At 37.1% G+C, this 24,094-nt stretch overlaps 3 protein-coding genes across 10 annotated transcripts; 2 read left to right on the top strand and 1 right to left on the bottom strand.

Annotated features, from left to right (window-relative positions):
• Positions 1-1,003: 1,003 nt before the first annotated feature.
• On the bottom strand, positions 1,004-5,074 carry LOC113678752 (cytochrome b5 domain-containing protein 1). Its single transcript, XM_027195662.2, has 4 exons — positions 4,749-5,074; positions 4,135-4,211; positions 2,272-2,490; positions 1,004-1,431 (listed from the first exon to the last, which is right to left on the bottom strand). Exons 1-4 carry the CDS (start codon positions 4,882-4,884, stop codon positions 1,201-1,203), a joined length of 663 nt encoding a protein of 220 aa, XP_027051463.2. The 5' UTR covers positions 4,885-5,074; the 3' UTR covers positions 1,004-1,200.
• On the top strand, positions 5,051-18,644 carry LOC113678750 (peroxisomal targeting signal 1 receptor). 8 transcript variants are annotated; one of them, XM_089214022.1, is made up of 22 exons: positions 5,051-5,262; positions 6,151-6,254; positions 6,986-7,027; positions 7,423-7,458; positions 7,646-7,769; positions 8,823-8,897; positions 9,393-9,440; positions 9,540-9,591; positions 9,900-9,935; positions 10,435-10,534; positions 11,054-11,110; positions 11,875-12,015; positions 12,490-12,542; positions 13,237-13,294; positions 13,517-13,633; positions 14,306-14,332; positions 14,730-14,800; positions 15,066-15,147; positions 16,068-16,108; positions 16,467-16,632; positions 16,993-17,283; positions 17,890-18,644. In XM_089214022.1, the coding sequence occupies exons 2-22, from the start codon at positions 6,159-6,161 to the stop codon at positions 18,070-18,072; spliced, it is 1,896 nt and encodes a 631-aa protein (XP_089070148.1). In that variant the 5' UTR covers positions 5,051-5,262; positions 6,151-6,158; the 3' UTR covers positions 18,073-18,644. The 8 variants fall into 8 exon arrangements, with proteins under 8 accessions (XP_089070148.1, XP_089070152.1, XP_089070151.1 ...); XM_089214025.1 differs by having other exon boundaries at positions 5,066-5,354; XM_089214023.1 differs by having other exon boundaries at positions 5,070-5,479.
• An 872-nt stretch (positions 18,645-19,516) lies between these two features.
• Positions 19,517-23,845, top strand: LOC113678764 (OTU domain-containing protein 3). Its single transcript, XM_027195672.2, has 6 exons — positions 19,517-20,000; positions 20,505-20,653; positions 21,098-21,366; positions 21,727-21,894; positions 22,641-22,740; positions 23,233-23,845. The coding sequence occupies exons 1-6, from the start codon at positions 19,795-19,797 to the stop codon at positions 23,790-23,792; spliced, it is 1,452 nt and encodes a 483-aa protein (XP_027051473.2). The 5' UTR covers positions 19,517-19,794; the 3' UTR covers positions 23,793-23,845.
• Positions 23,846-24,094: the final 249 nt, after the last annotated feature.

Here is a 24,094-nt window from a genome sequence, read left to right as displayed (position 1 = left end):
GCAAATTTTGATGTAGCTCCCTTAACATCCAGAGAAGACAGATGACTTGCCGTTATTGACATGATAAAGATGAGAGCAACTCAGGATAGCTTGTTTAAAGCTTTCCTGTCTCCTCTTAGGAATATGAGGCACAAACTACTTTATTATTCTCTCCAAGGGGAATGAGGGATGCTGTACATAGGCTCACACAGGAATGAACTTAGAAGGTAGTCATTCTGCTGGTGGTCTCACTTAATGTCTTTGTATTAAACATGAAGTAAGGGGGGACTAGAAAAATCCATGCTTGAAATTCCTTGGGAGGAAAAACTGTAGAAGACCAAAAGAAACCTTGCAAAAAACTGACAGGGTGTTGACCCTTGAGACAGTGTGAAAGTAGCAGTAGAGAAGGTTGGGTAGAGATCCTTTGTGTCATCTCAAGGGTCAGGTAATTCAGGAAAGGACTAAGTGAGTGGGTGAAAAGAGATGTGGGCATAATGATCTCACAGGGTATGCTGGAGAATTTGTTACTTGAGAGCAAAAAGTAAGAGTTTCAAAGGATACATGAAATAAAATATTGACATGTTCCCTTCTTCCCACAAGCCTTCTTAAAAATTCTTGCTCTATCCTACTCTAGCATTTACCTTTTGGGCTGTGAACTCAAGTTATTAACAGAACAAGAGTGAGACCACTCTATTCTGGGTGTGGAAGAGAGGTAATTCTGGCACCACCCAATTATACTTGTAGAATAGTGATTTTGTTTCCCAGCTCAGATTGACCTACAAATTTTACAGCCAATATCTTAACAAATATGATAATCCAAACAATTTAGTGTCAAGAAACAAAGGAACTGATAGAAACTGTTGACCCTCAATGGGTGAAGTATTTCAGTCACACTCCAATTTCCACTAGAAAATTAACCAAGAAAATTGTGGGGAAAGTAAGCAAACAATATATATGTCCCAGATTATCTGAGAACTGGCCTTAAGTATGAAATACCTTCTGTATCACTCCTTCACTCCCAAGATCAACTATTTACACTTTATTTAACAGATATTCAGTTCCAAATTATTTACAAGTACTACAAACACCTTTGAAGAAGTTTTGAACTTTGTTAACTTCAGCAACACAAATCATATTCTCCCCAAACACAAAAACCTGGATGAAGACTCTATGGAGCTCTGCACACAAGGAGTAAATGAGGGTTAACCTTAAATTAATTTACTAAGCTTCTGTCAAATCATCATTTAAATACAGATGTAAGGCTGGTAGGAATAGTTCCTCATTCATGCTCAGTTTATAGAATTCTTCACTTTCATCAGCAACTCCATTCTCTTCCAGTGTTTTATTCATATCCAAGTTCCTTCCATTGTACTTCCATGTATAGCTGGCAGCATGGGCATTATATTTCAAGTAGCGGTCTTGAATTTCAGTTAGTATCTCCTCAGAGCAAACCTTTAGAGAAGAAGAAAAGGATTAGGGAAGAAAATTGGACTTCACCCACAGTTTTTTCAATATCACATCAAGAGCATGTTTGTTATGTACTAAGCTCTCAAACCTCATGCAAATAAATTTAGTATTGTGCTCTCATGCTGAAACTATTATTTCTTATGCATTTAGGGTTTCTGATTTAAAATGTTAATTTTGAGAAAGCAAATTTCTTCTTGACTTAAGTGCCTGTGAAATCAATTATCTTGCTCAATATAATTTACTCCTCATTCCCTTTGTACTTGTTTCAAACACTTTTAAACAGTGGAAATTCTTGCTCCAAATAAAGGAATTCACATCATAGCTCCTTTGTTTTCTACAATTTCCCAGAGGAGTTTTCCCCCTTCCCCTGACTGGAAGGTGATGCATCACAGTTGAAAGCCATCCCCCCTCCCTCAGGAAGGTGATGCATCACAATTGAAAGCAATGTGGTTGAAAATCTCCCTCTTTGCCCACAAATCTTCTTGAGAGCTCTGTATAAACATTGCTATATCCAGACAACAACAATTTCAAAACAATTATACAATGTAACCACAAATTAACCTTGTTTTGGTCCACTTGTTTTGATCAACTTGTCTAGATAATAATATGGTAAAATTCAGTCTGTCAGCATACAAATCAGCATTTGTACAAGTCATGATCTAAAAGCTTGGGAAAAACCAATGCTTCTTCCTAGATTTGTTCAAGACTTATTCTTTGTTTAAAAGTTCCATATGTTTTCCAGATCTTAAAAATCATTCTGTACATTTCTACACTATCTCAAGAATTCCCTGGGATACAAAAGTCTGAAAGAATTCAGACACTAACCTCAATGGTTTGTTCTTGGGAAGTAAGGGTATTGATTATTCTGATTTTCCTTGTTTGTGCAGAAAGCACACCAATGCAGTAAGAATCATCTTTCCACCATGGTCGTCCAAAGTCATTTGCCCAGTCTGTGCGGGGACATCGTGGAGGAGTGTGAATGAACCTTCCTCTTGGTGTGTAGTAGAATTTACACTTGGTTACAGGATCAATGTGAGTTCGGATCTTGGATAGAGAAAAAATCGAGTATTACCCATTGGCTGTGTAAGGTTAATGATAGAGTACCACAAAACCATGAAGAGAGACACAGTGGTCCAATGGTTTAACCCTTTAAACCCTGACATCAATATGTATATTCTCTATACTGAAAGTGGAAATGTGATCATCGCAGTAAATTTTCCAATTTAAGCAATTGGAAAGAAGAAGCCTGAAAAAAATCAGGGCTTCAACGGGATTCGAACCCGTGACCTCCGCGATACCGGTGCGATGCTCTACCAACTGAGCTATGAAGCCACACATTGGGAGCGAGGTCAATTTATTGAGTTCATATCTTCCCCATATCATATCTTCATATCTTCCTCGCTCCCAATGTGTGGCTTCATAGCTCAGTTGGTAGAGCATCGCACCGGTTATCGCGGAGGTCACGGGTTCGAATCCCGTTGAAGCCCTGATTTTTTTCAGGCTTCTTCTTTCCAATTGCTTAAATTGGAAAATTTACTGCGATGATCACATTTCCACTTTCATCTACAACCGCAGGGGCTGCGCGTATTATCATAAGTATCTGAGTCGCATAGACAGGCTGTTCAAGAGAGCTTTTAAGCTTGGCTACTGTAAAGAGCTTTTTTCGATTGAAAATATTATTATTCTAAAAGATAAGAAGTTGTGGGCCAAGATCACCGACAGCGATTTTCCAACAGCTTTAGATGACCTTTTGCCACCAGAGCGAACAATGGATACGCTACGTAAGAGGCGCCATAATTATATTCTCCCGCTTGTCAGAACTGAACGTTTCAAAAGGACCTTTATTAATAGATGTTTGTTCTCTTATTAGTTATTCAGTTAGTAATTTAGTTAGTTTATTAGTTTTATACTTGCTGATTTCATATCATTGTAACTAAACACGTTTGTTGTTTAGAGTGCTTAATAAAGACTTTTATTATTATTATTATTATTATTAATTATTTCATATAAAACTCCACATTCTCTATACTGTTATCTACACATTTCCCAAGGTGCTGACAAAGAGAATTTGTTTAACAATCAAGAGCTTCTTAAGTTGGTGATCATTTCCTTTATTCTCATGATCTTAAATGAATGATTCAGCAGTATTATCGTAAGGAGAAACTAGATGCTGTTCACTCTTATGGTTTAAATGGTTAGGCTGAATAGTTTACTCTCACAGCACCTCTCTCCACTCTGGGAGTATACAGTTGGGTATTGTCGAATTCAAGGAAGGCCGAAGAAATTCTGGAGGGTAATCTTGTAATGGACTGACATCCCATCCAGGAGGAAGTAGTGATTCTACAGTTGCTTCATGCTAAGAAAACCGAGATAAGCTCTGGCTGGGTAGGCCACTAATTGGCTCAAACACAGAATTTATAGTGCCATGAGCACCAGTAACACACTCCTCTGCTGCCCAGGTACCACTTTCTTTGTTTTTACCACAATTTGATATCATCACATACAGTCTATTTTTGAGTAGACACAACAAAATGGAATCTGTCTGTAAAATGTTCACTTATCTGTTGAAGAAATCATCAGTGGTCTCTTCGATCTCATCACTGTTCGGTTATAAACATCGTTACTTTGAATCGGGTGACTACTAATGGCTCAAAGCCAACACAAATATCATAAAACACACGAGCTTACATCTTTTGTTTTCTTATCAAACCAGTGTGTAATATCCTTTCCTGCTGCTTCGATGATGGGCTTCAGAAGAACATCACCTGAAATATCAAGAAATTTACAGAGCTTTGTGAAAGAAAAGTTGCACTTCTTACTGTCAATTGTGAATTGTAATCAATAAGTTTTCACGAGGGAACTTTTAAAATGTGATTGTCAAACCCCTCTTCATGTGACTCCAGTGTTGATTTCCGTTTCAGTTTCAATCGACTTAGAGTTTCAGTTTAAAAATGCTTGAGTCAGTCACTGACTTAAAAACTTTTTGCAGAGCCCTCCCAACCCGAACAATCACACAAAACAATTGACAATTATTGTCAAGTCCAAAGCATTTACGTAAGAATAGACATTTAGATGAATACGTTTCAATGCTATTTTCTTCAGATGTTTCGCATCAACGTAAAATAAAAGCTTGACCAGTGCGCAGGACACTCGCTCCTTGATCGATCGTTTAATAGCTTTATATGCTAGTTAGAAGTTCTCATTGCTTCATAGAGGCAGGAAAAATTGAAGGGTTTCATCTATCACCGTGATGGTATATAACTTGAAGTCGTTAAAATAACTCAGCTGTGGAAGTTACGTACCTGCATGTTTTTCGCACATCGGAGTAAGGTCGTAAACTTTGCCCAAAAACGATACCCATAGATCTTTTAACGTATTGTGGATACTAACTTCGTTTGGTGTGTAATACCTTGGTCGTTTTGAGGGGAATCCTGGCATAGTTTTCAGCTCTTGTTCAATTTAAACGTTCCTCTTTCCCTGAAACAAACGCAATCTCATGCACTTGGAACTGTTTCCTTGGAAACGCATATCGTTAGGGGCTCAAGGTTTTCCCTGATCTTACACGAATAACCTTCCAACTTCAGTAATATCCGCTGACTAACATGAATGCTGTTTCATTACCTAAGATCGTAAATGTTCAAGAGAGAGTGGCAAAGTGCACGATGCCATGGCTAAAAATGAATGGTGAACTTTCTCAAGTTATTTTAATTTGAGAATGTCCAAATGATTACAAGTTTTAAGAAGATTGCTCCTTCAGATTGTAAGGACCTACCGGTGAATACGTGATTAGGAAATTGAAAAATTGCTACATCAAAGGTAAAGTGACGTCAGACGTTGGTGAAACTCGTCAATGGAACCCTTATATTGAGAGAAACAACAGAATACCAGAGTACAAGTCCAAATCATCGGTGCGCTTTCAAATTTTGTGAAGAGCGAGGAATTGTGGGCATTCTGGGTGTTGTGTTGTGTTGTGTTGTGAATAACAAAGTTTTGCTTCTGTGATTTGTGAGTCTGTTTATCTATAATCTTAACAGTAAGTTTTTTTTATATATAGCTCACGTACGAAGGTCGCCGGTAAAAGTTAGACCATATATATAAGCCTACTAGAAGTTTATATGGCTCTGAGTTGTATTGAAATTTATTCATGTATTGACAATGTACAAATTAGATGTTTGTATGTAAGAAAAAATAATGTATATATTACTAAATCATTTAAGAAATGTTGCACTACTATCTTCTCTGTTCCACTTTTGTGTTGGGATGGTCACTCATTGGCCTGGAGAAAAAATTTTGTATCTGATTTTAAGAAAATGATTAACACTAACCAAAAAAAAACATGTTTAGACGATTCTTCTGTCATCTTCAGTTCTGAATATTATAAAATACAAAGTTGAATATGTTAAGGCCCCTCACATTTTCAGACATCCATGTAATTCTCCACAACGTCACACTCTTTGTTCTGGTGAGTGTTTTTCTTAAATTCATTGCATATCTGTTTCTATCCAGACCTTTGGTATATCTCCAGTGATGACAAATTTGAACCACCTCTTCAAGACATGATTTGGGATGACTGAAACTGTCTTCTAATCAGTTCTTTAGTCATTTTTAAGTATTTAAAGCTGTTCATATGTCTTGACTGTACAGTGTGAGCTTACTCTATTGTATTATTTTCTTCAAATTAACATAACTTTTGTTTTGTTACAGAGTTAAAAATGGCAATGCGGGATTTAGTTGAGGGGGAATGTGGAAGTGCTAATCCTCTGATGAAACTGGCGACTCACTTCACACAAGATCAGTCATTTCATCAGGTTAGCAAACACTTACTTTCCTTCTACCATATAACTGCTATCCTATGCCAAAATTTGTGCATTCCTTTGAAAGGGCCGCTTAAAAATTTTTTGGACCCTTTACCCCTTACGCCATAACGGTAGCATGCATATTCTCTATACTTCTTTCTGTACATTTCCTATGATAAAAGTGAGGAGAATTTGAGCAACAATCAAGAGCTTCTTAATTTTGCGATCATTTCCTTTATTCTTGTTACCATAATGTTTGATTCAGGGGTTATTATTGTAGGGAGAGTTTAGATGATAATCACTCTCAGGGGTTTTAAAGGCTAACTGCTAAAACTGAGAAGTGACTGATATAACTTCTTCTTGAGATTTCAATGTATTGTCTTACAAACAGGTGATAAGAGACAACCTTATCAGTCAATTCCCATGTCTATTTTAAAGGAAATATGTAGCAATCTGAAGAGAAAATAGCTAATTGGGTCTTGAAAGTGTAACAGTTAACACAGGTCAATTATTTGGAAGTGTAACTGTTGATAAACTCCAGTTACAAATCTGCCTGTTATGTTATAATTTGTAATGATTCTATAGAGACATAATTAATATTTAAGATGTTGAGAATCCACATTTATAGTATGAATTTATGATCTGAGTTTCTGTGAAATTTTTATTTCTATATACAGTTAATGATTATAATTTATTATGTTATGTGACTCAAAATATATTGTTAACTGTATTCTTGCAAACAGGAGGGTCTTGTGCAAGACAGGTTTGGACCTCCCAGGGAACTGGTATGATAATGTTTTGCACAGTAATCTTTAAAAAATATATAGGGAAGAAACAGATAATTACACATTTATTCTTTCAGAGCAACTTTTAAAAAGTATGTACAGCTCAAATTAATTTGACTAATATATAATAATTGATAAATTGATATATAATACTAATACTTCCCAAAGCAAGCATGTGTATGTTCTCCCAGGGCCTTTAAAATTGAAAGTTTTGTGGATTTAAAGTGTAAAAGAGTTACTTTATTATTATGTCACAATGACATTATGTATCTTGTCGTTTCTTTTTATTTTGGAGGGGGGATTTCATTAATCTTTTATTATTTCAGCTTAGCTAAGCTGAGTTAAGTTGCTTCAGGAGTGCCTTAATATTAATGGAAACATGTTTAACTTGACAGGGTGAAAGAGCTTTTCATGAGGCTCAAGAAGACCAGGTATTTGTCTTTAACCCTTGGTTTCAAAAGTTCTTTAAATTTGTTACTTGAAATAATGAAAGGCTAATATTGTATGATTAATTGATATGAATAGCTACCTATGGTTGTCTAATCAGGGCATTTGTGTCTGAATTGAACACACTTAAAAAGTTGGTTAATTCATTGGGCTTATCTATTCCTGTTTTAGTTGGTGTCAGAATTTCTTTGTGATCCACGAACACATGCTCCTCCACAGTCCTTTCGTATGGGTGATTTGCTTCATGAAATGAAAGAAATTGAACAAAGAAACCAGCATCTTACTCCAGTTAGAGGTGGGTGCTGAGCTATCATTTGATTTGAACAATGCAGGTTTTATATAAAGTTACAGATTTTTGCCCTGAGTGGTACATGAAGATGTCTTGTTGTGAAGTGAATTCAGTTTTAATTATTAATTTTTTTTTTTACCATGTAACTACTGATTTGGGAAGTAGGAATAGTACAGTGATGAGAATGTATGTCTTCCACTGCTTTGTCCTGAGTCCAATCTTGGACTGATTGTCCCTTCAAGTCTATTATTGTTGTGAAATAATTGCTATAATTGTGGATGCAACAAATACATCCTGTCTTCTTTTGTGTTTATATTTGTATGAGATTGAATTAATTATAAAAACATTAGGGAAGTTGATACTATAGTGTTAATGGTCATGTTAATTATCACTGATAGTTAAACAACTTGTAATTCTGTACACAGTAACTGTCAGGATTGTAATTATGAAATGTGTACCTAAGATAAGGGATGGTTTGAGTGTGGCAGATGTTAGACAGATGCTAGAGCATTGCAGTAGAGTGAACCCATAGATAATTGAAGAATGTTACGGGAATACAGGGAAAGAAAGGATACAGTCGGAATTGTGTGTGATTGTAGATACTCCCAACAACTATGGGATGATGTTATTGCCTGATGCGTTTTGCCCTGAAAGGTGATGTGGGAGATGTGGTGGTCCTATGATTAATGCAGTGGACTCTGTTTGAGAAGTCCTGGCTGGGTCATTCTGTTGTGTTTTTGGGAAACATGCTTAGTGCCCAGCTCCAGCTTTACCTGGCTTAAATGTGTACCATCAAACTGTCAAAGAAACCTCATAAAATCTTAGAGTGATGGAGGAAGGAGGATGGTGGCCTTCTATTAATGCTCCTACACTGTAGTTGCCTGATACCACAGACATGGTGCCTTGTGGGCCACTTGGCTCAAGAACAGTGTTCAGTTTAATCTCCGTAAAACTTTTTAATAATTTCTTTACTCTCTGCCATATAATTTTTATGGTGTTAGTTCAGAGAATTTGATATTGGATCAATCAATATCCCTTAATTTTTTCTTTCTCATCAAGCTCCTGGAATTGCTGATCTGGCATCAAGTGAATGGGCTGCTGAATACATGTCATCTGAGGTGCAACGAGCTGAAGGTATTTAAAATTTAGACATGAATGTCAATTTACTGTTTGGATAACTATGCAGCTAATGCTATACTTACCTCTTGAAGTGCAAATTGTCATTACAAGGTTAAGTATAAGCTTTGTTTGTGAGATGAAGAAGGCAATTCATACATAATCTTGAAAATAAAAGATGTGGTATTCCTTAGACAATTTGCACCTTAACATCATCATGCATATTCTCCACACTGTTTGTGATACATCTGCCAAGGTGCTGACTAGGAGAATTTGTCTGACAATCAAGAGCCTCTTTAGTTGGTGATCATTTCCTTTATTCTTGTGACTTAAATGCGTGATTCAGGGGTGATTTTGTAGGGAGCATCTAGATGCTAACAACCAGTAGGCACTCTTAGAGGTCAAAGGGTGAAGTTGTGAATGGACCTCAGCCTTGAGTTACATGGTAGATGAAGTCTCCTTAAAAGGGAGTTTGCTTTCCAAATCACAAACAATTATATCTCTTGTTTTCAGAATGGTCAAAAGAATATGTACATGAAACAAGATTTCAACCAAGAGCTGGTATGTTACCTTTACTTTTTTAGTTCGTAGACATAACATACCAACCAAAAGGTTTTGAAACTATTAGTAAGACTAACTGGACATTCTTGAATGGGTCAGGTGTCCAGGATTTTCCAACTAAATGGGCAGATGAGTACCTGGAGCATGTTAGGTGAGTGACTGAATGTTTTATTTATGGATTTCTTAGAATTATTTAAGTTATAATTTTGACTTTATTAACCCTTTACACCCTAACATCAGCATGGATGTTCTTCATACTGTTCTCTATGCATTTTCTAAGGTACTTATAAAGAGAATTTGTTTGACAATCAAAAGCTTCTTGATTTTGCAATCATTTCCTTTTTTCTTGTGACGTTAATGCTTGATTCAGGGATGATATTGTGGGGAGAAATAAGATGCTTATCACACTTACAGGTTTAAGGTTTAAATATGAATTCAATTTTTTTTTTTACTTTGTAGGGACATGGGACACGAAGGCCTGGATGATGCAGCATGGTTAGTGTAGTTTAGTTTGTTCTTTTAAATGAGTCATCTAATTTATCAAAGGTGTATACAAATGATTACAAAAGCTGTTGGAGTTATACACATAAAATAATATTGTAATAAATTAGTTTTCTTCTGGAAAACAAGCCATAGAAATTGCATTGCATGAACCCTTTATACCCAGGAGTTTCTAGAGAGGAATCTCTCCATTCAGTATCCCATCACATTCAAATGGAAAGGTGGTGAGAAGAAATTAATTAAAATGTCAACTGGTGGATGTTGTTTGATTTAACACCAAGTTCTAATGGCAAAATTATAAGAAATGTGTGGTAGACGGTGTTAAAAATTGATGTTTCAATCCTGAGTGTAAAAATCAAAGCCCTGTATTTGTGGTGGTGTTTGTTGTATTTTGGTATGCATCACATTCGTGGTAAGGAAAACAAAAATCTTAAAACACTATTTTATTGATATTTCCAGAATTTTTGTGTTATTAATTTGTATTTTTTTGAAGGGTAAATGAATACAAGCAAGAAGGTGAAAATGCTGAACTATCCAAGACAGCTGGGGAGCTGCTCGAAAATGCTGAGGATCCAAAGTTTGCAAACTCAAAGGTAATTGTGGGCTATTAACCCTTTACAACCTAGCATCAGTATGTACATTCTCTATACTGTTCTCTATACATTTCCTAAGGTGGTGGCAAGGAGAATTTGTATAACAATCAAGAGCTACAGTGTTTGGTTGGTGATCACTTCCTTTATTCTCATGACTTAAATGTGTGACTCAAGGGTGATGCTGTAAGGAGAAATTAGATGCTAGTCATTCTCAGGGGTTAAAGGGTTAATCAGTTTTAATAGTTTTGAAGTGATTGTAGGGATATTTAATTTTCTGAGTCAATTAAAGTGGAAATTTTCTGATTAATGTCAGTTTTACCTGACCTGCAAAGGATATATTACTTTAAGGAAATGTCAATATATAGTTATCTGTACTTGAAAACTTTTCTCAATGAGCCTAGGTCATAAATTTCTCTAAAAATATGGAAAATGAAATCAGTGCCAATAGTGAGGAGAATTTTCATGTTGAACTCCATGCTATCTTGTAAATTCCCTAAATGGTCTTTCTTTTCTTTCCAGTTTATGAAGTTTGTAAAGAAACTTAGAGATGGTGAATACACAATTGAAAATAACCAGGCATGTTGAAAATTCATTTTTACTCCAAATTGTTAGACAATGACACTTCTTTATTTTACAATCATCTTACCAAAGAGTGGAAATTTTATTTGATTTAAGAATTGGTTCCATTATTTGAGATTGAGAGAAAATTATATATGTTATATTTTTAGTTCAGCCTAAAACTTCTCCTTGCTTCTTGTGCTGTGTTATCTATAGTTTTTTTTTCCTGAGCAACTCCTTCAAGAGTAACCAGTAATTTACAATACAACATTGTCCCATCCAAGGGGAATTTTAATACTAGTTACTGTCAGAAACATGGAAGCCTTTCAGGTGCATGAAGAGTTTAGGCCTTGAGTGTCAACCTAGCTCACTTCAAACTTTTTCTCAGACTCACCTCAAACTTTCTTGCAGACTCACCTCAAACTTTCTCATGGACTCACCTCAAACTTTGTCACCCACTCACCTCAAACTTTCTCACAGACTCACCTCAAACTTTGTCTTGGACTTGCCTCAAACTTTTTTGCAGATTCACCTCAAACTTTGTTGCATACTCACCTCAAACTTTGTTGCATACTCACCTCAAACTTTCTCAAAGATTCACTTCAAACTTTGTCATATACTCACCTCAAACTCTCTCACAGACTCACCTCAAACTTTCACGTGGGTGAGGAAATGCTTGTGCCACAGAGCTCACATTGAGGGTCTGCCCACAAGCTGGGATTAGGGATGGCTCCTGTGGTATCTGCAGCATTAATCTTGATTGGTCATATTGATTTATTCAGGTAATTGACACAAAGACTGGGCAGGAGGTTGATGAAGACACTGAGGCTGCAGAAGAGTGGGTGGATGAGTATGAGAAATTTAGGTCAACTGAGGCTGATGATTGGATCAAAGAGTTAACATCTGCAGCCCATGAACAAAAGGTATTTAGTCACATGATAGGACTGTTTCCAGAATGACTACACGATGACAGAATGAAGACTGTTTAAAGGTTTCCGTCTTTTTAAAGGCCTTTCTTTGATGAAGCTAAAATTACTCTACAAAAGGAGCATGGCTCTGTTCTCTCTGCAAGTTATCCTAGAGAACAGTTCATTATACAGATTAAACCTGATTATAGACCTGGGCTGGGTTGTTCAAAGTTGGGTTAAGATAACCCAAGGTTAGTGTGAAATCCGATTTCAGATCTAAAAGCTTTAAAAGAAAATTCAGTCGAATTCTTTTTGTCTAGAGTATGACTATTTGATGCTTTTATTTCTCCGTCTGGAAATTTTCCCAGAAAGGCTTTAGAGTAAAGGAATAAAGAAACCCAGATTAAAATCTAACCCTGGGTTAGCGCTAATCGGCCTTCGAACAACTGGGCCCTGATGATCTGAATACTTAAACGTGATTATTTGCAGTCAAATTTGGAATTTTGGGATCGCTTGGAAGGAGAGTGGGATGACCTAATAAGGTAAGTTAAAGATAAGTCTAAAAAGATTCATTTTGATTGGGTCTTACTCATGATCTATTGGAAAAAAAACGCATAGATTATGTCGCCATAGGAAGGAAGGAAGCTCACTTGGAAACCACGTGTGGACTATTTTTAATAGAACATAGTTAAAATAAAAAAGACAAAGCAAAAGAGAGAAAAATGTCATAAGAAAAATTACAGTTCAAAAATATACAAAAATACAAACACATATACAAAAACTGGAAGCGAGCAGACACACTGGATATATGGTGTCTTGTAAACTCTTGCTTTCCACCTTTACTGGCAATCAGCTGTGAAACCAAATCCAATCACGACATGTTCCCTCCCACTTTACGCCATTTTTATGTTTTTACTTTGAGTTTTCATTGGCTCTTTGTGATATCTATCGTTATTCTAATGGCCGTTTTGATTACCTTGGATTTTTATTTTACGACACTCGAGCGAAATGCGCTCAATACAACTGCCTTGAGTGACAACATTTGAGCGATCATTCTGAATTCCTAAATGCGAAAGGAGATTACCAATAAATATTTCTAAGAGGTGTTTTGAAGAGAAATGGCTTGATTCAGTGACAGGTGTTTTGTTGTTGTTTCAAAGATTCTGCGAACACACCATAGGTATCCAGTGACTATTCAACCATAATGTTTTTCGTGTTGGTTGCTTTTTGTTTCAGACGTGATGGTGAAGACGCTCATTCCTGGTACAGTCAAAGTGATGCTACAGTGAACAAGGTTAGTTTTACACTACTTGGCTTTCATTTAGGCAAGCGGAGTTCGATAGTGAAAGACGCTCTCTTGCTAGCAGCGGCGAAGCGAAAAAAAAAAAGCAGAGGAGGTTTGGATGCGTATAGTAACTGAGAGATTCATTAAGTTGTGTAGGTTGTGTTACATAATCACGAGGAAAGACTCTTTACCAGTCTATGATATATGCCACTTTGTAAAACTTCTTTACAGGAGTATACTTTCGAAGAAGATAATCCACTCATAGATCATCCAAACCCGTTTGAGGAGGGACTGAAAAAGCTCAAAGAGGGAGACTTGATTAGTGCTATTTTGTTATTTGAAGCAGAGGTATGGGTACTTCCGTTGTTAACTTCTTCGTACTCTTTTAACTCTTTAATTCCCAAGATCTGATTGTTCATTCTCCCCTGTAGCTGCTACACATTTCCTTGCAAATTAGTTATGAGAATTTGGTGTTAGATCAGGATAAAAACCTCTATCGGATACGTTTGAGTACTCTCATTACCTGTTTGTTGGATAATATATGAATATTATAGGGAGAAGTTTCATATTAATCACCTTTAGGAGAGGGTTAAGTATATAAACAGCTACATCAAGAACTCTTCTCTTCTTGCATCTCGATTGTGAATGTAAACAGGTAAATACAATACAGCAATTCGGGACAGTTGACTAGGGGGACTTTTGCATCTGTTTGGTTGAAGAGTTGACGTCAGTTTTCTGGGCCAGTCGTTGAGCAAAGTGATTTTGCATCTCGGTCTTCAATAACAATTTTGATTGTAAACGCGTCTAACAAAATACACCCTTTCGGGACTCATAACTGGAGAGACTTTTTCATCTTTAGAGACTTTTGCATCTTGAACCATTTTTGTCCTTTATAAATTTTGCGGGCTTTATACAGGAAGCGTATTTGCGTGACTGTTACGTAGTTTATTAAGAAAGGGTTGTGTGACCGGTCTGGCTTTAAAGAAGTGAATTGTTGATGTTACTTTGGTGCTATTTCAGGTTAAGCAGAGACCAGAACATGCTGAGGTAAGTTGATACAAAAGAATGTTTTCTTTACCTAGAAATGTAAAACTTACTGTATAACTCGAACTGTGAGAAGAACCTAGCCTGCATAAACCCGAAGCTCTGATCTTGCGGCTCCGCCTACTGTAGGCTCAGTCTCTAGGGTAGCTTGGTGCGCCCGCGATCCCTTCGTAGACAAGTTCGTAGGTGCACTGAAGGACCTCCACGGGAGACTGAGTCTAACTTTGACTTAAAGTGGCACACTCACCAAAGGATGACCATTGATCTTTCGAGTCAGGTGCAACCTGTTTTGCACCAATGCAGAATTGACCATTATAATCCAGGAATAGTGCCGATCTATTTTGGTTTAAGTTGTCCCTTGGTATATACTGTGTACTGAAATTTCCCCTCTTGTTTGCAGGCGTGGCAGTATTTAGGAACAAGTCAAGCAGAAAACGAGCAAGATATTGCAGCAATAATTGCTTTGAATAAGTAAGTGCTGGGAGTGAAAACAGATATGAAGTGCGGGAAAAAAACGTTTGACCAACCTCAAATGCAGGAAAACCTGTAGCTGCGATTGGTTATCAATTGATAAACCAATCACCTTTATTTATTGGTTTAGAGGGTGACGTAAGTATTCTGGACCACTCATATAGCTCAGTAAGGCAGGATGACTTTCGACACTCAAAATTGAAAATTCCCTCTAAACCACGAGGGAAGGATCAAATGGTGAATATAATACATTTTTTCTTTGTAGATGCCTCGAATCACAGCCAGATAATTTGACAGCGCTTATGGCTCTGGCAGTAAGTTACACCAATGAATCCATGCAATCACAGGTAACTACTTAACTTATTCGACGAAAAATTACGGTTAAGGTTTTCCCAAGGTGCGTTCGCAAAGCGTTTTACAATATAAAGTGTTGCGTTATTGAAGTTGAAATCCTTATTTTTTGTCCTCGCAAACAATTTCGCTTTAACTTTTCCAAGAATGACTAGACTTAGAAAATGGCCCTGATGAACTCAAGGGACGGCGTTGTAATGTTATGAACGGTAAGATTTCCTGTAAATAGGGGCGCATTTTGATGGAGTGTATTAAATTTAAAACTTAAGTTATCGCAACAGTTAAAGAGAACAGAGTAAAATATCACAGTGATCCTGAGATTTCGGTGTTAAGAGAGAACAAACTCTTTGAACAGCGGGGGAGATTAGTGACCAAGTTGCTAGTGGTTTTAAGTTTGCATCTGATTGGTTGAGAGGATAGCAGGAGTTTTCCGAACCAATTACCGAGTGTAATAGAGTGTTTTTCGATTGAGTGTTGCGAAACACCACAGAAATCATAACGGTCAATTAGGAGAAAGGAAAATACCTTCCAATGAGAACTCAAAGTAAAAACAATTAAACTGCCTAAAGCGCGGGAAAAAACTAAAACCAGTTACGACCAAGTCGTGACTGGTTTTAGTATTGTATCTGATTAGTTGAGATGGTGGCGCGAGTTTTCTGAACCGATCGCAGAGTAAAGTATACCAAAACGAGGCAAACCCGGATTACTTTCGATACTCAATTGGAAATTGCTCTAAAGAAAAACCATAATGGCGGGTTACTCTCAGAGTCCAATTAAAGGTGCTCGGAGTACCTTACGATTGGCTTGATATGATCATCTTCTCTCGAAGTGGTCTTTGAGGACTTCTACTGTGCAAAGCTTTTCTCTCAGAAGAGCTTTTTTTAAATAATTTTTTCAATTATTATATATTTTGCAGGCCTGTCGGACCTTAAAAGCTTGGTTAAAGGCTAACCCACGGTGAGTAAAGAAAATCAACTCAGTCTATGATAAAAAGCTGTGGTGCTGCATCGGAAGAGGGTATTATGGAGGAACCTATTCGCTCTGACTCAGGGCTTACGCGTGAAAGGTCAGCTTAAGAAACTCTTTTCGGTGGCAGATTTACTTTATCAACGCAGTTGTTAAAAATAAGATTATCTTGAATGGTGAAACGCCGAGTTGTTGGGTGATTATTGAAGTGGTGACGTTCATTTGAAAAGGCTGGACATCCTTTCCTGGATCTGGCACCAAATAATCTGCTTATGATCTGCGTGTGACGTTCTATCACGAGTAATTTACATTTCCAGGCAATAACTGTTTTTTGTTATTGCATCGTCAGGTACAATGACCTAGTGGCTAATGAGCCCGCGGGATCAGAGACCGGTGCGCGGTCGCGGTTAGTGACGTCATCAATTATGTCATCGGAGATGTACAATGAGATAAGAGACTTGTATATCACAGCTGCACAAAGGGCTCCAGTGAACGATATCGATGCAAACGTACAGGCAAGCTTTGGTATCCGTTCAATATGTTTGGATCTGGTAAACTTTCCGTGTGAAAGAAAATTTTACAAAGGCGAAGAAATTTTTCCAACTCTTTCCAAGTCTTTTACTTGTGTCATCTAACTATACAAGACCATACAAGTACACTAGTTTACCTGTAAGCCTCGCTTCTGTGTACTCGACCCAGTTTTCCTTGAGTTCAAGCCCTCCATCTAGCTTAACCTAACTCTTAATTGCACTCTTTTAATGATGCGAGAGTAGATTCTCAGAAACCGATCCAACCCTGTCGACCGTGCGACTTACATTAAATGCTGTTCTAAGTTTGTGAGTTGACTTTTTTTTTCCTCCCTTCTCCCTTCGCAGGTCGGTCTCGGCGTTTTGTTTAACTTGTCTGGGGAGTATGACAAGGCAGTCGATTGTTTCCAGGCCGGACTGCACGCCCTGCCAAATGATGCTCTTCTATGGAACAGATTAGGCGCCACGTTGGCGAACGGCGGGCGCAGCGAGGAAGCAGTCGATGCATACAGACATGCGCTGAATCTCAGCCCGGGGTTTATCCGGTGCCGATACAATTTAGGAATCAGCTGTATAAACTTGAATGCTCACAGACAAGCGGTGGATCACCTGCTAACTGCGTTGAATATGCAGAGAAAGGTATGGTCTATCCCCAATTAAGAGATACTCCGATTTCAGTCGTCAGTGGTGAGTAAGAAAGTTGAGATGGGAGATGAAGCACTCTTCAAAAGCAAAGGAAACCTCGCTAGTGTTTTATTGTATACAGATCACTTGAACTGAAATGCGGCAGGCCTAGGCAGTTATATATTAATTTCTCTCTGAGCTTGGGGTTTCACTAAAAAGAATCTTGTTTAGTGACGCGAAGCGTTTCTTACGTCACTTGTTAACTTAAGACGCATGCGTCGTCAAAATTAGGCCAGGCAAGGCCATTTGCCTTGTATTCCCTTCAAAACTACCAGAAGTCTGTTACAACGTCTCTAGTTGCAGAAATGCCACAAAGTAATTCCCGTGTTCAGCCATCACCGAAAACTACTGGCACGAGTAAATGTACCCATAAATTTGTGAAGATGTGAAGCAGCGCTTTGTTTCTGTTCGGCTCCAAACTTTTCACCTATACCGTGATTTAAACTTTTGACAGTTGTCTTACTTCGCAGAAGACTATTTAGAAAATGAATTTGTGTATTCGTCACGGAAGTGTCATTGATCTACTAACTTAAATCTCTTCGATTACCACTTTTTACCCAGGGTACAATTGGACCAGGGGGCTCAGTCTCTACAATGTCTGACAACATTTGGTCGACGCTGCGCATGACTCTGTCACTGATGGGCAGGTCGGACCTCCATAAAGCAGTCGATACACGTGACTTGGATCATCTCAACGCAGTCTTTCACGCGGATTCGCACAATGATGGAGCGATTACTGTTTAAACGTCACAAGCGTGACAATCTTGTCATTATTGGGATGAACGCCGTCAGTATTCGATTGCTCTTTGAGGAAAATTGCATCCAAGAAGGTTTTGTCTTCGGCGACTTTTGGGTAAAATTTGAGAGATATTTCAATGTGTTAAGGCCGTGTGTTTTGTAATTGGCCTCGAATAACAACAACGATTTACAGAAACAGCAGCACTTGCTGCCTTTTATCGAGGAAAATGGAATAATTCACGATGAGATGACGTCTTTCAGAAGAAAGTTGATTTACTTTTCATCGACTTGAAAGCGCCGACCTCGAACGAAGAATGGAAACCTGAGCACAACTTACATGAGACAATTACCAAAGAGTGGCTCGTGTGCTAATTGTTAATTTTATCGATTAAGGTCAATGCAATGCAATATTTAAAGGATTTAATATATGATGTATGTTTATTAAGTCCTGTTAATATCCGCAATTATGAATTCAAGTCATGCGTGGAAAGGAAAAAAGGGTTTTTTTATAAATCCAAGTGCTATTTTTGTGCAAATGAAATAAAATAAATTTTGTGCAAAACAGCACAAAAAACCAATCTGTAGTGTGGTGATGATTTTCCCTGATGAGTTTGGTGTGATCAGTTGCAGACTCGCTCAAAACAGCGCTCTAGTTGAGACGACTTTCAATTCACGGGAGAAGCAACCACGAAAAAGAAAACAAAGAAAATTGGAAGTGCTTGTTTTGATTACAACCAGCTGTAACTACAATACGGGAGGAGGGTGAATGTGTTTTAAGGAAAAAGTTAGGAACTCTTTTATATCGTTTTTTATTCTTTTCGGGATGCTTGTGTCTTAGCATGACTTGGCGTCTTACCAGACCAGTGCTCTGACGAAGGAGAAACGAGCGTCAGCTTTAGAAACTCCTTACAGTGGCCATTTACATTATCAAGTCAAAACTAGATTATCTTGTAATACCCCTACCGACGCAGCACCACAGCTTCCGTTGAAACTAACCCACTTTATTCCAGATCGTTAAACAAATTTTCCTGGTCAGGACTAAAGGAAATGTATAGAGAGTACAGAGAAAACGGGTACTGATGTAACAGTGTAAAGGGTTGACAATCGATGTCTCATTACCGTCTTAAAACCAATGATGAGTGAAAGATATCGAAAAATACCAGTGTCATCGTTGGTCTTGCTGTTTTTTATGTTATGTTTTTTTATATTTTTTATTGTTTTTCTTTTTTGGGTGTTTGTTTAATTCAGCGACTTGTGTTGTTTACGTAATATCTGTCCTAGAGTCTTTTAAAACCACAGTTGCAAGAGATTATAAACTGAGCTCAGTTTGTGACCTCTTCAGTGCCCTTATCAGCAGGAGGATCTTGTCGAAGTCTCAACAGAGCCCGCGTGTTTCGGACCATCGGTAAATGATCTGATTCAAAATCTCATTGTTGTAATACTCACTAAACTGTGGCATAACATTGCACCATCAACGAGCAAGGTTAACAATATATGGCGGCCACCTTGACAAAACCATGGAGAAAGTCCAAGCTATTTATAGTTCCTCACGTTGTTTTTATTGTTGTTTCGTTGTTATAGAAAGTTTAAATAGAAGTATCACCCCTTGATGGATTGTCTACCTAGTCGTGTGGAGGTGAAAAAACAACAAGGAAGCCTCAAAACTACTAGGAGTTTAGAAACAACTTTGAACACCGAGTAACTTATCGATCCGTCCCAATCTTAACCATGACAAAAGGCGGTGCAAGCAAGAAACAAACGAAAGGACAACGTAGGGACGATTTGGAAAGAAAACGAGACGATCGAGTGAGAAGAAACGCTCTAAAGAAGGAACGAAAAATAAAGGAATACCTCGCTGATGATGAAGACTTCGTCAGCTTCTCGAATCAACTTGCTGTATTAAGTCTGAAGATAAAGGACATCCCTGGTGACGGGTAAGTCTCAGTTTACAATTGAAAGTGAAAGCCTTGTGGGTAATACAAGGTCTCGGTTGTCTTGATAAAATCCTGTAGCTAATAATTGTAACATGAAAAATTTAGATTTCTTCTTCCTCATTTATATGAACCAGGACATAAGGCTTGACAACCGGAAATTCAATCAAGAATTTACCAATTTAAGTCACACATCCGAACAGTACCTAGAAAATGTGTTTTTCGTTCCGCATTTTCATAGCGTTTATTGCATGTGCATGGGCAGGGGCAGTTGTAGCAGTAGAAACAAAAGTTTATTCACAGGTGAACATTTGTAATTATGGAAATATGACATTTTCCCAAAAAGGTTACTATAAATTGATGGGAGCTCTCTCTCGCCTCTCCAAAGAGACTGTGAAGTGAAAATTTCCCAAGCTCTTAACTTTTTTAAATAAGTGTTTTCTCTGTTTCTTTTTCCACTCCTATATAAGGCAATGAGTAACATTTTGTTTGTCTTTTTTTTTCTAGAAATTGCTTGTTTCGTGCTTTGGGGGATCAAATTGAAGGAGATCACACATCACATATGCGGCACAGAAGGGAAACAGTTAAATACATGAGAGATCATAGAAGTGACTTTGAACCCTTTATGGAAGACAATATATCATTTGATAAACATTGTAAGACAATTAGTGTGATTATTCACTTACTGATTGATATTATTAATAATAACACTATAATTTACTTTCATAAGTAATTAACATGTAACTTCTCTGTAAAATATCCATATCCACTATAAACAGTTAATGAGAATACTCAAAATTATTAAGAGGTTGTTAACCCTATATTAACCTCAATATCAGTATGCATATTCTCCATACTACTCACTATACATTTATTAAGGTGCTGGCAATGAGAATTTGTTTTAAAAAAGAACTGTTTTAGTTGTTGATCATTTCCCTTTATTATCATGACCTTTATGATTGATTCAGGGGTAATATTGTATGGAGAAATTAGATGCTAGTTATTCTTAGGAGTTATTGAAAGGTAATTAACAACTTAAATTTAGTATTATGTTTTTATTTGATGTGTGACTTGTGGACTGGGTGAATTTTTGCTTACAGTACAGGAGCTATCCAAACTAAGCACATATGGGGGAAATGACAGCATTGTGGCATTTGCACGCAACCATGGAGTCAATGTTGTCATACATCAGCTCAATGAACCCAGATGGGTAATTTATGGAGAAGAATATAGTAAGAATGGACAAGTTAGAGAGCTACACGTCTCTTATCATAATGGAGAACATTATTCATCTGTAAGACATATAAGTGACAACAGTACTGAACCTGGTTGGATAAAACACAATGATAGAGTATCTGCAGCCTCAATGGTGAGTACGAGTATGTGTTATGTTAAGTAATTATATAAGGAATTATCGACAGATTATGCTGCAAGTCTTAAGGGAGATGTAGCCAAAAAAAACTAGCCTGAAAACCAAAGATATAGCCCACAATAGACCAGAAAAGCAGTTAAAATTACAAAAAAAACCAGGAAAGTCTCAGAAAGTTTTTATTGACTGTCAAATTTCTGTAAACTCTGTACTTGTCTTTACTGTTCAGTTGTTTATACTAAATTAATGCCCGATACTAAATTTCCCCAAAATGAATTTCCTCGTCCAATAAGAAGACACACATCTGTATAACATCCTGTCTGAGCATTTTACATGCTAACTATAACTCACAAATTGTAGCCCATGAAAACACAACTTGCAGCCACCAAAAAAGAGGGTAAACCCAAAGGAAAAGGAAAAAGGAAAGATGCAAGATCAGCTTGTGGCAGTAACAACAATATGGATTTTCCACAAGGAAGTGATGAGCTTACAGCAGAAGAACTGGTTATGACAGCCACTGGATGTAAGGTACAGATCTGAAATGACTATATTCTTATACATGAGCATACAATGTACCCAGGGGAGCTCTTAAGAGTTCATTTGACTCCTTCCCCTGCTTAACCCTTTAACCCCTGAGAGTGACTAACATCTAATTTCTCCAAACAGTATAACCCCTGCATTACACAGTAAGGTCATGAGAAGAAAGGAAATGATCACCAACTCAATATTCTCTTGATTGATAAACAAATTCTCCTATGTAAGCACCTTAGGAGTTGCATAGAAAACAGTATGGAGAATATGCATATCGATGTTAGGGTGTAAAGGGTTAATCAAGAAACAGATAGGAGTTACAAAGCTGCTTGTGGATGGAGTCTTGTTATCTTTGAGTATTGATTACTTTACATTCTTAAGGGGAAATTTGATAATCTCTACTATATGTTAATTTTAGATATTAGTGTACCCTTCTCCCAAATAGAGGGGTCTCTTTAATAGAAGTGTCAGATACAAAGATTATATAAACATTTTTATTTTCGTTGGACCAAAGTTTGTGTCCCCTGGATGGAGGTGTCTCTAAGGAGAGGATTCACTGTAGTTTGTTCTTGCATCAAGTTTCATGTATTTACTTTTTTATTGGTTTTGCTATTTATTTAATATGTTTTTTTCAGTAGAGCAATTGTGTAATAAAGTTTTCTGAAACAAAGGAAAATAAAAGTTAAGTCATGGTTTGGCATTTAGCTTCTTGCCTTTGCTGACTGTAAACATTTGTTTTAAAGGACTTGGCCATTATAGCTCAAACCCTGGAGGAGAATGCATATGATGTTGATGCTTCCATTAATTACATTCTTCAGTTGATGTTTATCACTGAGGAGACAGGTGACATGTGTTTGAGATTATTTGTAAGAAACCTCCCTTGACTAGTTTTTCTCAAAATTTGTATAAGATAGCTTCAAAGATATTTTATTTATTAGTTGAATGATTGTGTTCATAGCTGTTTTTGCTTGCTGATAAAAGCATGTTTTCAAAATTTTTATGAACATTTGTCAAGGCTAATTAAACTTGTTTTTACACTATTTCTGAGATGCTTGGAGCATTTGCATCAGAAGGAGGGTAAAAGCAAAGCCATCTAAGTATGTAAAAAAAAATTTTCATTGCAAAGAAATCTCACTTTGCAAGAAAGGCTTTGCCCTTGGCTTCATTCGAAAGTGAGGGATTTGGGAATTTGAATTCAAATGGCCTATCTATTTCGCCTTTCCCAATTCTCACTGCAGACCTCCATCTGAAGGCTGAAAGAGGGTATCTTACTTCAAACTTGACTATGATTGACCATGTACTCTGAAGTTTAATAATTATGTTCATTTGTTTCAGGATATTTATCTCAAGACAGGTCTGCTGCAAACAATGAATCAGTGAATAATCATGAACATGGAATGGAATGTTCTTTGACAGTGGAAGCAGAGACACATACAACAAAAAAGAATCACATAAATAATGACTTTAAGGAAAATGACCAAACTAGTCCAGGTGTTGGAACCTGTGGTGGTTCCTCCAATGATGACATAAAATTATCAGAAACAAGAACTACGAGTGAGATAGAAACTTTTTCAAATTCATCAAGTGACATTACAAGTGAAACTGTTCAAGACTCTTGTAAATCCATATCTCAAAAAGAACAGAAATTAACTAAGGCATATGAACACCATGGTGCAAGACCCAAAGCTGTTGATAAATCAAAGAACCAGCAAGGATCAACTAATACACATTTAAGTAACAAGAAAAGAAAGGAACTGGCTAAAAAGGAGAAAAAGAAAAGGAGAGAAGAGAGAAGGAAAGAAGAGGAGTCAAACTCACAGCTTGAGTCTTCAGTTTCTCAGTTAGAAAATTCCAGTGTGGGCATAGTGGCTGATTTAGGACTTCTTGCAATATAGAAAATGACTGTCACAATTATTTCCAAGATGCAAAATAAATATTTTTTTCTAAAGAATTGCACTGGTTGCTTAATGCAAGTTTGACAATCAAGGAAGATTGGAAATTCTGTGATAATTGCATGTACTGTTGGATGCGGAAATGAAGGGAATGGAAAAAGCTGGATGGGTGATCAAGGGAGTACAGTTAGTGCAATAATTGTGCTTTATCTTAAAATGCATCATTTTTTTTGTTTTGTTTGTATAATGGTTACCAGTAAACATAACTCATAGATATACAGGGCATGTTCAGGCAACATCACTAG

This window comes from Pocillopora damicornis, chromosome 8 (assembly GCF_964200805.1).
Source record: "Pocillopora damicornis chromosome 8, jaPocDami1.2, whole genome shotgun sequence".
Lineage (NCBI taxonomy): Eukaryota > Metazoa > Cnidaria > Anthozoa > Scleractinia > Pocilloporidae > Pocillopora > Pocillopora damicornis.
The sequence above is the reverse complement of the archived record's forward strand: the minus strand, read 5'-3'. Positions and strand labels throughout refer to the sequence as shown.

Excerpts from the sequence above, each read along its gene's own strand:
- LOC113678752 (XM_027195662.2), bottom strand. The coding sequence starts at position 4,884 with ATGCCAGGATTCCCCTCAAAACGACCAAGGTATTACACACCAAACGAA. Across the intron at positions 4,212-4,748 it reads GATGTGCGAAAAACATGCAG|GTGATGTTCTTCTGAAGCCC; the intron begins GTACGTAACTTC and ends TTGATATTTCAG. Across the intron at positions 2,491-4,134 it reads TTGATAAGAAAACAAAAGAT|ATCCGAACTCACATTGATCC; the intron begins GTAAGCTCGTGT and ends TCTCTATCCAAG.
- LOC113678750 (XM_089214022.1), top strand. The coding sequence starts at position 6,159 with ATGGCAATGCGGGATTTAGTTGAGGGGGAATGTGGAAGTGCTAATCCT. Across the intron at positions 6,255-6,985 it reads AAGATCAGTCATTTCATCAG|GAGGGTCTTGTGCAAGACAG; the intron begins GTTAGCAAACAC and ends TCTTGCAAACAG. Across the intron at positions 9,936-10,434 it reads GGCCTGGATGATGCAGCATG|GGTAAATGAATACAAGCAAG; the intron begins GTTAGTGTAGTT and ends ATTTTTTTGAAG.
- LOC113678764 (XM_027195672.2), top strand. The coding sequence starts at position 19,795 with ATGACAAAAGGCGGTGCAAGCAAGAAACAAACGAAAGGACAACGTAGG. Across the intron at positions 20,001-20,504 it reads AAGGACATCCCTGGTGACGG|AAATTGCTTGTTTCGTGCTT; the intron begins GTAAGTCTCAGT and ends TTTTTTTTCTAG. Across the intron at positions 21,895-22,640 it reads TGACAGCCACTGGATGTAAG|GACTTGGCCATTATAGCTCA; the intron begins GTACAGATCTGA and ends TTTGTTTTAAAG.